This window comes from Elephantulus edwardii, unplaced genomic scaffold, assembly GCF_000299155.1.
Source record: "Elephantulus edwardii isolate Elephantulus edwardi_28Jun2011 unplaced genomic scaffold, EleEdw1.0 scaffold00126, whole genome shotgun sequence".
In the NCBI taxonomy this organism is placed as follows: domain Eukaryota; kingdom Metazoa; phylum Chordata; class Mammalia; order Macroscelidea; family Macroscelididae; genus Elephantulus; species Elephantulus edwardii.
This window is the reverse complement of record NW_006399876.1, coordinates 6913782-6929641: the sequence shown is the minus strand read 5'-3', so window position 1 is coordinate 6929641 and position 15860 is coordinate 6913782. Positions and strand designations below refer to the sequence as shown.

The 15860-nt window shown below is 45.4% G+C and overlaps 1 protein-coding gene across 1 annotated transcript in view; it reads right to left on the bottom strand.

The window, feature by feature from the left end:
- SUV420H1 (suppressor of variegation 4-20 homolog 1 (Drosophila)) overlaps positions 1 to 9726 on the bottom strand; it is a 34076-nt gene extending 24350 nt beyond the window's left edge. Inside the window, exons 1-2 of the mRNA XM_006893241.1 lie at positions 9487 to 9726; positions 2032 to 2179 (exon numbers count right to left, since the gene is read on the bottom strand). Coding sequence (XP_006893303.1) covers positions 2032 to 2179; positions 9487 to 9619 — 281 coding nt within the window. The 5' untranslated portion in view covers positions 9620 to 9726. The remainder of the gene's footprint in view (positions 1 to 2031; positions 2180 to 9486) is intronic.
- Positions 9727 to 15860: the final 6134 nt, after the last annotated feature.

The following is a 15860-nucleotide window of genomic DNA, read 5'->3' as shown; positions in this document are numbered from 1 at the left end:
CACGTGCAGTGTGGGAGCTCGTCAGGACAAATTCACAGGAGCAAATGGAATTTTAACACCATTTCCACTCCTCTTTGGAAACTCAGTAAAAGAAGAAACAGCCAGGGAGAACATCTATGAAAACGGAAGATATTTCCAACAGCAGGAACCAGCAACACCGGAAACGGGCAGCATGGGGCTCCGCCGCCACGTCCTGCCGTCACCCTGACAGCCCTCCTCCTGCGCTGCTCGGCACGCCCCCACGTGTCAGCTGAGAGCGCAGGAGTGTGACTCCTACAGGCTCTGGTTCACAGCCATGGCTTGGTTTTCTTGGTGTCAGCTGGAATGCCACTCCACTGCTGAGTGAAGAGTGACCGCTGGTCACACTAAGCCCAGCAAAGAGGAAGGCTACTGGGTCATTTCAATGTCATCAGGACCTTCTAGAGGGACCAGCCCTGGGGCAAGAAAAGGACTCAAAACCACCCAAAGCAGACCTTGCTGGACCTGGGGGAACCAGACCCTGCTGAACAGCCAGCACCTGCCAATTCAGAACCCTAGACAATGGCTTCTCTCATGGCAGACAATAATTTACTCCCTCAAGTCCATTCTGAGAGTAACGTAATTTCAGAGTAAGGATGAATGATGATACCTCCTTCTGACTGTAGGACATCCATGTTGTATGGGCTTGTTTTAATTCTCACAAGGAGCAGGTCTGACAAGGGAAAGAAGAGGGCAAGATTCCCCAGTCACCTCTACTCATCTACTGTCGAACTCTGCTCGCTGAGCGGGTCTCTAGATCAGTGACCTGGACACCATCGGAAGAGAGGGACAGTGTGGGCAGGGCCAGACCTCACTCTCCGTCCCACAGCTACTCTCTCCCAGCAGACCTGAACACCCTCCACGTGCAAGGTCTGAGAAAGGGAGGCTTACAGCTCTCTGCTCTCCTTGGCCGGAGGCCAATCATGAAACTTCACAGGAGGCAGGTGTGAAATCATCAAGGGGAATGAGAATAAAGGATCAGTGCTCTTGATGTTACTGGATGACCACTCACTAGATCAGCAGTATTTTATGTACATGTCATTTAATGCTCAAGGAGGCAGCTACACTTCTACACAATGACCGTAAGCCTGTCTTTAAATACTTCCTTCCTTGTCCAAAACCGGTGGTAAAGCTCCCCATGTACGGTAGAATTTTATTTAAGAAAAAAGATCCATAGTTTGCTCTTTCCACCACCTTTACGTGCGGCCACTATGGAGTGCATGAATGTCCTAAATGACGCTCTCATAAGCAACAACAGTGCAGAGAGGCAAGCGCCAGGTTCTTATCAGTCATAGTTCGGTTCCTACCGGCGATGATAAAGCATGGCTACATCGGTGAATTTGAAATCACTAATGATCACAGAGTGGGGAAAACTGTCAACCTCACAGGCAGGTCAAACGAGTGTGATCAGCGCCAGATTTGATGTGCAATTCAAAGATCTAGAGAAGAGGCAGAGTCCTCTGCCCCCCGCCCCCGTCAGTCTGGTTTCACTGTGCTGACCACCTCAGCTGGCATCATGGACCACGAGGAACCAAGACGGAAACACACAGGAGGACAAACCCTAGGGTTCTTTTTCTAGGGAGGTAAAACACAGTTCGAATAAAATGTCTCAATGGGCTCCACTGCAAAAAAATAAAATAAAAATCTGTAATAAAATTTCTAGAACACCCACTCTGAGGAAGCCTTCTTTCAGTAGCAAAAATGATGATACATTTTCAAGATTCTGAAGGATGCTGCAAAGATATTGCCCAATGATCAATATTTAAAACAGAAAAAGAAGATATTCTTCTAGCTACGCTTTAATAGAACTCTCACTAGACAACCCAGGTACATAGACATAAAATTAACAAGTCTTAAAATGTTTGTTGCTTCTCCCAACTCATAAACATCAAGTCACTCTGAATCAAAGAACTTTCACGTATGATCACTCTGAATTTTAAGCAAGCATAAAATTAACTGCCTGTTAAGTTCAGCAAAACTGCCTGTCCCACCAGGAAGAAGACGGGAAATTACCTAGTATTCATTTTGTGTGTCTGAAAACCTAAATAGGGATCGAGAACCAAGCTGGTTGCTAGGTCATCATTTTCACAGAGCTCCTTGGCAGACATTCCAGAAGACGGTACATAGCGACCCTGTCTTTCGAATCCTGAATTACCATTACCTGTGGAAAGTGAGAAATAGACATGTAAATCAGGTGGACAACCTTCATCGCTCTTGGCTTCACCACCCTGTTAGGCTAGTCATTAAGTACTGATGGGATTCATTTCAGTTTTAAGCAGGAAGACTTTGCATGAACAGAAAACCAAGAGTGTTAACCCAGCTATTCCCAGTGTTTTGGCCAGCAGGTATTTGGCTTCCTAAGATTAGTGAGGCTCTGGCCGCTGTGTTCGGCCCTTGGAGACACAGTGGAGCGCGTGGCTGAGGGAGCTCATTCTTTCATGGAGCCTTTGCCGGGGGGTCGCCCAGAATTCATCCATGCTGCAGGGGCAGAAGCACAGATCTCAACCGTCTGCTTCTGGGCACAGGAGTGATCATGTTTAACTGCGCGGGCAACTCCACTCTGAGGTTAAGAAACTTCTCTGCAAGGCTAGCAGGTAGGAGGGCATGTGGGAAGAAGTAGAAGGACAATAATGGACCTGTTTAAAATAGATCTTGAATGAATTAAGAGTTGACCCACAGGGGTTACTGAGGCTGTAATCTTAACTGGGGCCCGACTATCCCATCTTTCTGCCATGGGCACAGCTGGTGGGTTCCAAATGCCAACTTTGTAGTTGGCAGTTCAACATATAACCCACAAGGGTTCCTTAAAGAAAGAAAAGGCCTGCCCCAAAGGCAGAGGTGCAGCTCTCCCCCCTGGTGTGCCGGCCTTTCTAAGAATCAACAGACCTACATTACAGAGGAAGAGGCCACCGGCAGGGAAGGCTCAGTCAGAATAACGACGTGGAAAATGACAGAGGCAGCATGAGGATACACCTGTTCATTCACTTCACAATCAACTGAAACTTACACGAAGTCCCTGCCAAAGGACAAGTATGTGATTTCGCAGAGTCCTTAAATCAGCAACTTTACAAAGAAAAAATTAACATACTATCCAGTGGTTTGTATTATCACAGACTTGTGTAACCACTGCCTCAACATCTGGAGGGTATTATCACAACCCTAAAAGCCCCTTTTAACTCTTCAGTCACTATCCATCCACCCTTGCTCACTGCCAGCTCAGGAACCACCACCTGCTGTCTCGGGACTTGCCCATTCTGGAAATTTCATCTAGAGGACATCATTCAACACATGGCCATCTGCACCTGACTTCTTCCACTCAGCATGATACTTTCAAGCTTGACCACTGTTGTGCGGTGTATTAACATGATTCCTTTTGATGGCCAAGTAATCTCCCACTGTATGCCTAGACCACAATTTATCAGTTACTGGACATGGGTCATTTCCACTTCCGGGCTCATTAACATGTTGCCGCACACTTTTAAATTGACGACCGTGCTTAGAAACACTTAAAAAAAAAGTATTACCGTCATTTGTGGCAATGCTCTTACAAATATCTGTGTATAAGTTGGTCTGCCTGGTCCTAAAGAAAGGACAGGTACACACAGATACAAGACAAGCAGAAATACTTCTCCAATTTCCTTTTCTGCATGGACAAGTTTTTTGTAATCACACATGTATTTTCATTTCCCTTAGGAATGTACCCATAAGTGGGGCCACTGGGTCTGATGAGGTCACTACAGGCTGGCATCAACCGGACTGCAACAAAGACCACATGGAGAGCCTAGGAGGAACGTTTTAATGCACTGTCAGGCTGCTTTCCATCGCAGCTGCATCATTTCACATTCCCACCAGCAATGGGTGTGGTTCCACGTCTCTCAACACCCTCAGCAACACTACATTTTTGCCCACTTTTGATTCTAGACATGCTAGTGGGTGAGAAGCAGCTCTGATTTCCATTTCTCTGATGACATCTTAGCATGTGCATTACGGATGCTTTGCACATGTCAGAAGGTAGAAAAAACTTCGCTGTTTTTAAACTGGGAAGTCTTCCTCAAAGACTTATAGGAGCTTGTAGACATACATTTTGGATGTTGTTGTTAAGTGACGTTGACAGAACCATGACTCACAGCAACCTTATCGAGAAGAGATCTGCAGCTTGCTCTAACTAGCGTCCCCTCACAATCTCAAGTGCCATGCTCAAGCCTGTTGTAGTCACTGTGTCTATATAAACTCTCTACCTTTCCAAGCGGGATGTCTTTTTCCAAGAAGAGCCTCTCTTGACAATACACCCAAAGTATTCACCATCTCTGTTTTTATGGAGCATTCTGGTTGAAAACAGATTTGTTCTCCTGGCAGTCTACAGTATAGTCAATATTCTTAGCCAACAGGACAATTCAAAGGCATCAATTCTTCCTCTGTCTTCCTTATTCCAACATTCAGATGCATATGAAGCAATTAAAAATATCATGACTTGGGCCAAGCACACCTAAGCCTTTAAAGTAAAAGAGGTCTTTGATAGCAGACTTCCTCAATGCAACATGTGTTTTGAATCTTGACGACTGTTATCAGGGGTAATGACTGTGGATCCAAGTAAAATGAAATATGTAACAATTCCAATCTTTTCTCCATCCATTATGTTGTTGCCTTCTGGTCAAATGATGAGGATTTTTATTTTCTGATGTTGAGACATAACCTGTATCGAAGGCTGCAGTCTGAGCTCTTTAGTAAGTGTTCCAAATCATCTTCATTTTCTGCAAAAACGGTTGTGAGAGCTGCACCATGCAGGCTGTTGATGAGCCTCCTCCAATCTTGACGTCACGTTCTTTTTTCACACAGTCCAGCTTCTCGAATTACTTGCTCAGCACAGTCTGGAAAGGAATTCAGACCAACTCTAATGCACACCTTTCCTGATTTTAAACATGCAGTTGTGCTCTTGTTCTGTTCCGACAATTGCTTTTCAGTCTATGTATAAGTTTTGCAAGAGCACAAATAAGTGTTCTGGGATTCTCACTCTTCTCAGTGTTAGCCATAGTTTGTTTAGATCCACACAGGACTCGTATTTTGGATAAAATTTCTTTATCAACACATGACTTTAAAATTTTTTTCTTTCATTTGGTGGGCCATCTTTTCACCTTACTGATAGTATGTTTTGAAGCCCAAGTTTCAAGATTAATGCCTACTTAATCCAAAGTCATGACAATTTGTACGAGTTTTCTCCTAAGAGTTTTCAAATTTTACATTTAGGCCACAGACTTATTTTGAAATCATTTTTACTTCTTATGTGAGGCAAGGGAACTTAGTAATCTAGTGTTGATTTAACAGAGATACCACAATTAGATATCTTTACAACTTTATTCTTCATTTAAGAAGCTAGCAGCCCTACTCCACGTGCCAGTTCAGGAGGAAATCCTTATTTCCTTTAGCATCTGTGGGCCGCGTGGTGCTCACTGGAGATCTCCATGTGTCCGGGCCTTCCTCCTGGAGATCTGGTCTCGGTGCTGCAGTGCTCCTGCTCTAGCAGATGCCAGGTGTTACAGGTCACACCTTATGCTAACTGCCCTCGGGAAGGAAAAATTCCACCAGAGCAGTGGTAGAATAAAAGGTGATTACATCCCACTCTTAATTCTCTTACAACTATTTGTTTTATGGGGGATTCTCGACATAGTTTCCGCATTTTATTATTATATACATATGTACATATATTTTAGGAAAATATAATTCATCCATGGCAAAGTAACATCATTCTTGTACATATGCATAATCAGCTCTCCCAGCATTATGTAGTGAAGAGACTGTTGATGCTGTTGACTGGCTTGGAGTAAAGCATGACTCGTAACGACCCTATGAACAAAAGGCCTGTAGCCTTTCTATAACTATCGACATTTATCAAATTTATAGAGTTTCTGGAGGCATTTTGTTTAGGAAGTGGGTGCCACTACTGCTTCCAAATGAAAAGACTAGTCTTACTGAATTACTTTTACAACTTTATTGAACTAAAATCAAGTGACTACAAATGTAAGGGCTTGATTCTGGATTCTTCATTTTGTTCTATCACGTCTACTGTTATATGAATACAACATTGTCTTGATCACTTTCAGTTAAGTTCTGGAAACTTACATTCCTTACCTGATGGAATACCAGGGAATCAGACTGATTATATACCTGTATAAAGAGTTGCTGAAGCAGCTCAATTATAAGCAGTCAAAGGGAATCCTGGTGACCTAGTGGCAAGAAACTGCACTGCAATCCCAGAGGTACATGGTTCGAATCCACCAGATGCTCTGTTGGGGAAGGAGGGGCAATCTCCTCCTGTACCAGTCAGATCTGATTTGACAATACACACAAAAATAATAATAAAATTATAAAAAAAAATTATGAGTAGTCAAAACAAAGCCAGGGGCTGACTGTGGAACAGACCATCAATTACTCTTATGTTAAGTACAAACTGAAAGCATTTACTAAAGATGAAAAAAATACAGCCTTCAATATGGATAAATCACAGCATCAAGTAACAAAAATTATCACCACTACACCAAGAGGCAACATCATGAGAGATGGAAAAAAGACTGAAGTTGTTAAGGATTTACCTTTACTTGCATCCACAATCAACATGAATGGTTAAGTATCAATTGTCAAATCAATCAATCAAAAGGCACTGGGAAAATCTATTGTCAAAGACCCCCTTTAAAGTGGCAAAAAACAAGCATATCAGTTTAAAACTAAGCTGTACCTGATTCAAGCCATGGTGTTTTCAGTTGCTTCACATGCACAAAAAGATGACTAATGAGTAACTAAGACAGAAAAATAATTGATGCACTTGGCTATTGAGTATACCACGCTGTTGTTACATGAATCAACACTGAGTATAATGCAAAAGCAGGCGGTTCATCTACCAACTGTTCTGAGGGAGAAGAAAGCTGGGCAATCTTCTCCTGTGCAATATAGTCTCTGAAACCCATTGAAGAGTCAGCTACAGGCCAGTTTCCACTCAATGGCAACGCACTTACTCATGACTCATGACCCTCAGGACCTTTTCAAGGATTTCTTGGCCATCTGGATAGCATCTGCAGTGAAGTGTTTATTCATGCCCTCTGTCCATTGTGTAACTTGAGTTGTCTGTCTTCTCATGAAGTGTTGGGAGTTTTCTATAAATGTTAGAGATGAGGTCTTTAGAACTTCTCCTCCCACAGAAGTCTTTTGAAGCACATAAGGATTTACATTTTAGGCGCTATCAATCGTCTAGTTCAGCCTCTTCTGACCGTGCATTCTCTGTTATATTTGATAATCTATTTATGCCATTGACTAGGGCACTTAAGTTTGCCCAATTGTTTCCCCGACAATCTTTATAGTTAGTGGTATGTGTTGTGTTTTTTTTTTTTAACTCACTGTTGCACATTCTCTTCCCTCCTCCCCCAGCACACCCTGCAATGCACTTCTTGTTCCAGACTGTTGTCAGGCGATCTTTATAGTTCTGGATTTTACACTTACAGCCTTAATCCACATGACACATGATGTGTGGGTCTTGTTTGGCTTTTCTGTAGATATCCCACTTTGCCAGCACTGTTTGCTAAAGAGCCTGTCTTTTCTCCACTTTATAAATTTCATCTCTTTGTCGTCAAAGATCAGCTGGCCATAGGTGGATGGATGGATTTATTGCTGGGTTCTCAATTATTCCATTCGTCTGCTGCTGTACCAGTTCCAAGCTGTTTTGATTATGGTGGCTGGGTAGTAGGTTTTTCTTTCTTGTTGCTGCTGTGTACCATCGAATGGGATCCGACTGGCACAAGCGTAAAGCTCCCTACTCTGTTTGGTTCTTCAGAATCACCATGCTTACCTGAGAGTTGCTTTCCTTTCCACAGAAAGTTGGTAACTGCTTTGTTTCCATCTTTTTAAAAAATGGTGAAGGGGCCTAGAGTGGGACCGTATTGTAATTTTTGGCAGTATACCATTATCTTAATGTTAAATCTTCCAATCTATGAGCATGTACAGTTTTCAGTTTATGTTAAGTCTCTTATGTTTTGTCATTTTCTTTGTATAGGTCTTTTATATCTCTGGTTACGTTTATTTCTAAATATTTCCTCTTCTGGGTGACTATGGTACTGAGCTTTTTATCAGTAATGTATTTCATGAATAATTCAATCTCTTTATGATCCAGAGATGCCTCACTTACTGACCAGCACCAACACCACTGATATGGCCACTCCATTTCTCAATCCTTTTAAACTGAGTGACCATTCCAATACTGAAGCGTGAGGCAGGGGCAGTGCACACCAGCAGTAACCCCAGGGGCTGGGGGGGGGGTCCATGGAGAGAAGGGTCCACTCAGTCTCGGGCACACCTCTTCCTTCTAGTTCTGCACAGATGCCCCTCTGGTCTCCTGCCCCAGCAGTGGCCTGGTATGACAGAGACTGGTTAGGGTTAGCTGGGGCCCAATGAAGAGCACATATCCCTAAAAGTAAGGGGAAGGAAGTCAGAAATGTAGACTCCATTTGATACCGCAGAACACCGGAGAGTAGTGCCAACTCAGTGGGAGCAGACTGATTCCAAGATGAACATGGACACTCAGTAGGGCTGGATTAACCTTGGGGAGAAAGGGGGTCAAACTTCTCCTTAGCAAGGCCACACAATTTGGGACAACTTTTATACAGCTGCCTGCTTAAAGAGTCATACTGCTCCTTGAGGTACTGCTTTACTCTTTTTGGAAGAACTATGAAAGGTAAAACACTTCTACAACATCTCAAACTCAAAAAGCAGCCCCCTTCTCACCAAGAGGTACAGAGTAAGTGACTGTTAGCACTGCTATATGGTCAAGATAAACCACTATTTACTCAACAGAACTGGGCTAAATGGCCCAGTAGTTAGTAAGTAAGTAAGTAAGTGTGGGACCCAGAGGGGAGTAAGTGTGGGACTGCGAGCAAGGGTCCACAGTCTTTGTCAAGGGCTCCATCAGCAGCTCCTGGGTGGAAGGGCTAGGCAGTGGGCATCCACGAGGAATACACAGTCTTAGACACTCTACCCTTTCGCGTTGCTGTGAGTCAACTCCACAACAAAGGGGCGGGCAGGTCCCAAAGCAGCAGATCTACTTCTCTCTCATGCAACTTGTCGGTAAAGCACAACTGATGTCATTATTCAGATTACTCTTTGAAACATTTATGGAAGTTAACCAAAGAAATACACGTTTACTTACCCAAATAGGAAAAAGAAAATTTAAACTTACATAAATTTCAGGAGCCTATTTAAAAAAAATAAATCTACAAACCGTAACTTAAAAGTTATGAACAGGAATGTATGATTAAGATTATTATGTAGATGTTTCACTTACATTTTACATAATGTTAGAGGAACCAAAAAACAGATGTAACTTGAGAGCATGGGGAAAAAATCTGTTGATTATGGAATAGAAAATGTGCAGACACATACGACTCCTTCCCCCACCCCAGGAGAGGCCCACAGGTCAGGGGTACGTACTTCGGCTGGACCTCCTCTCCCCTGTGTTCTTCCCGGCCTTCAGGGCGTCCTTGCCCACGGGCTGCAGGTTTGACTGGCTCTGCTGATGGTCAGTGGACAACTTGCCTCCGTTCCGCCTGCCATTCACCACCATGTTCTCGGAGTTTCCCAGCCACTCACTTCATGCCCACAGCCAGCCTGACTCAGGGGCATTTAGTCACGCTCTTCAAGCAGCTTAGAGAACAAGGTCAAAGTTCCTTCCTAACAGACAAAACATGAAAACAAAACCACACAGGTAAGTATACAAAAGATGGGGCTGCACAAGTACCCAGAAAGACACAAAGTGTTAAAGTAAGTTTGTAATTAATGTCTCTATTCTTTCCATCACAGTAGGCCACCGGAGCATGGTCACTCATGGCGGGCAGGCTGCAGCAGAGCTTCTGGACAAAGACTAGGAAGCAGGACTGGCCTTCCACTTGTGAAAAAGTGGGCCCAGGGTTTCACAGAAATAGCACTTTGTCTGACACAGTGCTGGAGCAAGGCCCTCAGGCTGGAGGGTTCTCCAAACAAGAAGCAGAGTACGCTTGGGAAGGGAGAAGACCCGCAATGAGCTGGAGCAACACAATGCCGCAGTAAAGGGCTCAAGTGCAGGGACAGTGAGAATGGTCAATGACCAGGGACGGCTTCATGTGTGGAGCATAAAGTCAGTATGAGTGAAGCCAACAGCAGCTACTCTTTAAATTCAGCATCGGCTCCCATATCAGGTGCGGGACAGCAGTACTCCGAAGCCGCGGGCATGTAACCCCCATGAGGCAGTCGACCGACTGTGCTTAGAAGGATGACACCATGTACCAGCTAGCCATGGGCACCACCTCTGCTCGCTCATCCAGCAGGGGACAGCCAGGGATAGTTCTAGAATCTGCTCGAACCACATCTGTTGAGCACGCTCTAATTCTTGTCCACAAAATTATTATTTATTCTTAAATCATCTTGGCCGCATCCACCAATGTAAGAGACACTCACTGACATGCTATCAATTCGTTAGTCCTGGCATAAGAAGACCTACTTGTCAAAGTCCAGCAGAGAGTTAGGGACAGGGCAGTGAAGGACTCATAGCCATGTGTTGTTCATTTCAAGTCAGTGCTGCAGGCACAAAAGGGGCCAATATTCAAGTATCAGAAGCGTCTGTCCAGCTGGATGTGGTCACCTCACTGTTCCTTTCTGAGGGTCCAGGGCATTGAGATGGCTACATGAGGCAGTGGTAAGAGACAACTCTCACTGTTCGAGCTGTAACTAGCCACAGACCTGGACACAGGGGCCAGGAGAACACTGACAAGGTCCCTTGGAAGTGAGTGTAGCAGAGCCCCATGTGTGAGGGATGGAAAGGTGACAAGCACAACACCATCTCGGTGAAGTCAAACCACAGACCTGAGGAGGGAAAAGTGTAGAAGCCAGAAGCAGGCAGGTGCTTTCAGATCCCTAGTTCAAATCTTCCAGCGAACCGACAACTGAAGACGGAGGGACGGTGCTCACCCGTCCTGTCCACACAGGTGGCTGGTGGTCAGAGCCCGGCGGGCCAGCCAGGAGCTACTTCAGGCCCAGATCCGCTTCCCTCTTCCCACATCCACACGGAGATACAGGACACTCTCAAGTTCTTACAGTGAGGAACACACCGACAGATGCAAACATGCCTCAGTCTGAGCCCAGGTCTCCTCCTGTGACTCACAACTGGACGAAGTGTGTCACCCTCAAACTCGCTGGCTAACACTTCTCCCCGCCTGCCTGGCCGCCGTTCTAATCCAATCAGCTCTCCACCTGAGTGTTCTTATGGCTTCACTAAACTCAAAGCGATGCGACTACTTGGAGAGGAAAGGGCATGCTGCCAGGAGCGTCCAGCCACACTCAGTGAAGTGGACGGTCAGCAAAGAGGAAGACCCTCTAGATGGCCCAACAGAGCGACTCAACAACGGGCTAATGCACAGGAGAGGTTGTGCAGATGTGTGTGGCTGTGAGTCAGAGCCAAGGTGGAAGTCCCTAACCACCACACCCCCCGCACACCCCGCCACATCCCACTCCCACATAAGCTAGGAATTCCCTATCACAGAATATGAGACCTTCTGCTGACTACCCACACCCTGGATTTACACAGAAGAACTTAAGGGCACTGCACTGTGATTCTGAGCTGAAAAGGCAGAGTAAGCCAGTGCCCCCTGGAACACTACTCATTTGTCTGGCTCATTCCTTAAAGTCCTTCACCTCCAGCTTATCTGCATTCCAGGGCAGACAGACTTGTCTGCATCCTGAGGTGTTTATTTCTAACCCCAGTACGTAGCACAGCCTGAAGTGTCTCAGACATCCAACTAGTGAGGAAGTCCGTGAGTGAGGCCATTTTTAACCCACAGATGGGCTGTCTTCTGACAAGATTTCTTAACTGTAAACTGACTGCATGCTGAATGTACATCTATGAAGACTTCAGCTTCAGGGTCAGAAGACAACTCTTTAAAAACCTGTGACATTCAGAAAACACAACCTCGCTTGCTAAAATAAAAATGAATTTGAAGCACTTACTAATAAAAATCAAAGACCACAGACTTCAGTATAGATTACACAACAAAGAAAACAAAAATTTTCACAACTTGACCATAAGCAGTAACATAGTAATCTCAGGAAAGACTGAAGTTGTCAAGGATTTTATTTTATTTGGTTCCACAGTCAGTCTTGTGGAAGCAACATTCAAGAACTCATATAACATATGTTGATGTGGCTGTTACTAGGTGCCACTGACTCACAGCAAGCCTGTGAACAACAGATCTGAACCCTGCCCTGTCCTGTGCCATCCTCATCATCTCTGGCACACTCGAGCCCACTGCTAAAGTCACCATATCAATCTATCTCTTTGGGGTCTTCCTCTTTTGCTGACCCTTCATTTTTCCAATCATGCTGTCCCTTTCCAAGGAGTAGCCTCGCCTAGCTACAGGTCGCAAGTATGAAAGATGAAGCTTTGCCATCTTGGCCTCCAAGGAGTGCTGGCACACTACTGTGCAAACCTGCAAAAGGACCTCTTTCAAATGCTAAAGAGCAAGGATGTCACTTTAAAGACTACACTTTCCTAGGAATTAAGGGAAGCTCACAGTTTCCTACTAGAGTAGTATCTGAGGGTCCTGAGGGCTGGCATTCCTCGACAGAGCTGGGAAAGCTCTGCTCCCTCCATTCTCACAGGTGCTCAAAGATGCATTAAGTCCCTCACAACTCAGCTGGGATTACGCCGAGATGGATAGTGCTGCCCCGAGGGACTGACCAGGTGGCACATGACCAGACCTTAAAGTCTTGTGCAGGGACAGCAGACCTGGTGGGGGTAGGTTTCCATATGAAGTTGCGCGGGCAGGGATGCAAGGAAGAACACCTGCATAGCACCGAGAAAGGAGACTTGCAATCCTACTGTCCCACCACTTCCCATGGCAAAAGGCTCCACTCACCACCAGCACAGCTGAGAGACACCTTACTGCTGACAACTCTTGAGAAACTGGGATCAACTCTGTTCACAAAATATCTGCGATGAACCTATTTCTTTATAATCCAAGAAACAAAACCCTTTTAAAGTTTTCAGAGAAAGCACAACACTGAGTGACAGCTGGGCAGGGTGGTGGCAGGGTCCCTCAGGCACCCACTGTCAGTTCCCTGCCCCCCAGCCCCGAAACAGGCACTCAAATGAGTCAGTGGGTGGGACGCCTAAGTGACCTGCTTATACCCAAAGTGACAACTCTGGTTCCAGTGCTTTCCAACTTAAACTCTGAGGCAAGTTTATTCTTTTCTCAATGTCTTTATAATGCACATCTGTCACAATCTGTCAGAAAAATAAAAACACCAATTCTGAAGCCTTGGCCAGAATTTTCACAGCCCTCCTGTCACACTGCCCAGAGTTGCTGGGCCAGATCCTGTGCCCAAGTGCAAATCCTGCAATACAAAACTGCTCGGCAGGGTTACGCCACCAAAAGGCTGATGAGGAAAAGTGCATACATGTTTTTATAATGTTTAGCAGGAAGCCTTCCAGAAAACTTCACTCAGAGAAGCAAAGCAAACACATTTCAAGTGCTTAAGCTATCATGTGGTAAGAAACCAATTCAATTCACCCAACAGGTACCAGTGTCTCCCGAGGAACGAGACCACAAGTACGTGACAGTCTCCCAAGGCCTCAACTTTGCAAAGTGAGTATGCTTAATTTTTGCAATTAAAAATTAGATCTGTGAAAAACAGGTAATTGAAAACAAAACTACAAAAATTGTTCTATACTATTTAATTGTAAGTAAGTTACCATGTCTAAAAATGTACAGCCATGGGGTTGAGTTATGCCGATCCTGCAGGGCAGAGCAGGACAGCCCACGGGGCTCCCGGGCCGTCATCTCTATAAAAGTAAACTGTCATGTCTTGTTCCCTCAGAGTGCACAAGGGTTCAAATCACCAATATTCCAGTAAGTAACTGAGTGCTTAATCCCTGCACCATACAACCAACCCACCCCAAGCTGATTCCGACCACCAGTGACCCTCGAGGCCAGAGCAGATCTGCCCTTGATTTCCGAGGCTTCTGTTAACTTGGGCAGCAACTGCCTTTCCTCTCAGGACTCCTTAAAACCCTATAGTCTCCAAGCAGTTAATCAGAGCCCCAGGCTTTCAGGGTAATAGAAAGTACAAGTTACCTAAATATTTCCAGTTTTAAAAAGCTTCAACCTGTTGCTGACACGAAATCACCACAGTTCTAGAATCCTAGGAGCTCCTGATTTTAAATAACACCTGGAAGCAAACAAAAACACCAAAAATACAGAAGATCCAAAAAGGGAAAAAGACCCAAACCAAACACACTTCAGAAGGGACCTGGGGCGAGGGGGCTGCATTCTGGTGCCCACTCTCACAGTGCCCACTATTTGAGGGAGAAATCAAGTGTCCCTGTCAGGTCCTGGTGTGCCCGGCTAGTTCACGTGACAGACACCTGCATCAGGAGCCCCAGAAGTGAGTGGAGACTGCTAGGAAGCAAGCTGTAGAGGTCAGCTCCCACGGGGCGCGGCACAGCCTGCACAGCCATCTCCCTGCCGCGGACACCACGGCACTCGTCTTATTCCTTGCACCCCGATGCCCACCCGGCTGCTGGTCCCATCTCCAGATCTTGGCAGACACACAGATCAGTTTCTCCTCACGCTGATGATCACAGCACTGCCCCCCCCCAGTGGGAACACTCCTGGCACAGGCTCTGCTTGCTCAGTGCACACCAGCACCATTTGGGGGTCCCTGGAACCCAGCACACGGCCCCACTGACACACCTGTCACACACATGCCAACAAGCTGATCGCTTCTTCCCTCAGACTTGTGGTTTCAAAAGGAGCCTGTACTATACCGAGAACGGCAAATCGGCCTCCTTCAGTCATCCGCAGCTGACAGCTCCCCGAGATTCCAAGCAGACCCTTTGCAACAAGTCTTAAGGTGAGATGTCCTGCAAACGTGATCAGGAACACCTCCGCTCACCAGAGCACCCGACCAGCCACTGCTGTCCAACTCATGGTCACCCTGCATTGGTTTCCAAGGATGGAAACCTTAATGGGAGCAGACTGCTTCATTTTTCTCCCATCAAGATAGGTCTGAACTTGAGATTTTGGTTAGCAGCTCAGCACTTAACCCCTTACACCACCAGGGCACCTTATTGTACCAACAGACGTCTACAGTACAGTTTGATGGGGCAAGTGCCAGTTGTTAGGAAACTCCCAAATTCACGAATGTACCTTAACCTTAAAACTTGCTCTATAAATACTGTCATTAAAGCTAGATAACAGACAACAGACAACATGGAGATTTGTAAAATTCTCCTCAACCTAAGGTATAAACCTTCACACTGCTAAATCCAGACCATGGAAATTATCGAAACAGCATCATTAACAGCGGGTGCAAGCAAAATATTGAAGACCATCGAAAAAAATGACTGCACAGAGGGTTTTCGAAGACCTGTTGTTTTGGAAGTGGATAGCCAATCCTTCTTTCTGGTGTGTCATAATTTAAATGCTTAGATTTTTAACAGTATCTGGCAGACAAGCATTTTACAGAAAGGAGCAGATGAAAGACATTTCCCAATTATATTATATAAGCAACCAACATATTCAGCGTTACTCCCTGCCCTTTGCACATGTGTCTTGACCCATCCCTTTCCCCACTGGACCAGCATCCCCTTCCACTCCTACCGCTCCCCCTCCATCCAGCCCTTGATAATGATGGCTTAGGTCTCAATACTTCTGTGCTGCTGTGATTCCAAATGCCTCATGCTGCTGCTGGTCTCTTATGCTGAAGGAAGGCTTTCTATCTCAGATGGTTCTGAGAAAAAGTCCCTTGCTTTGAACGTATGCGGCACGACTAAC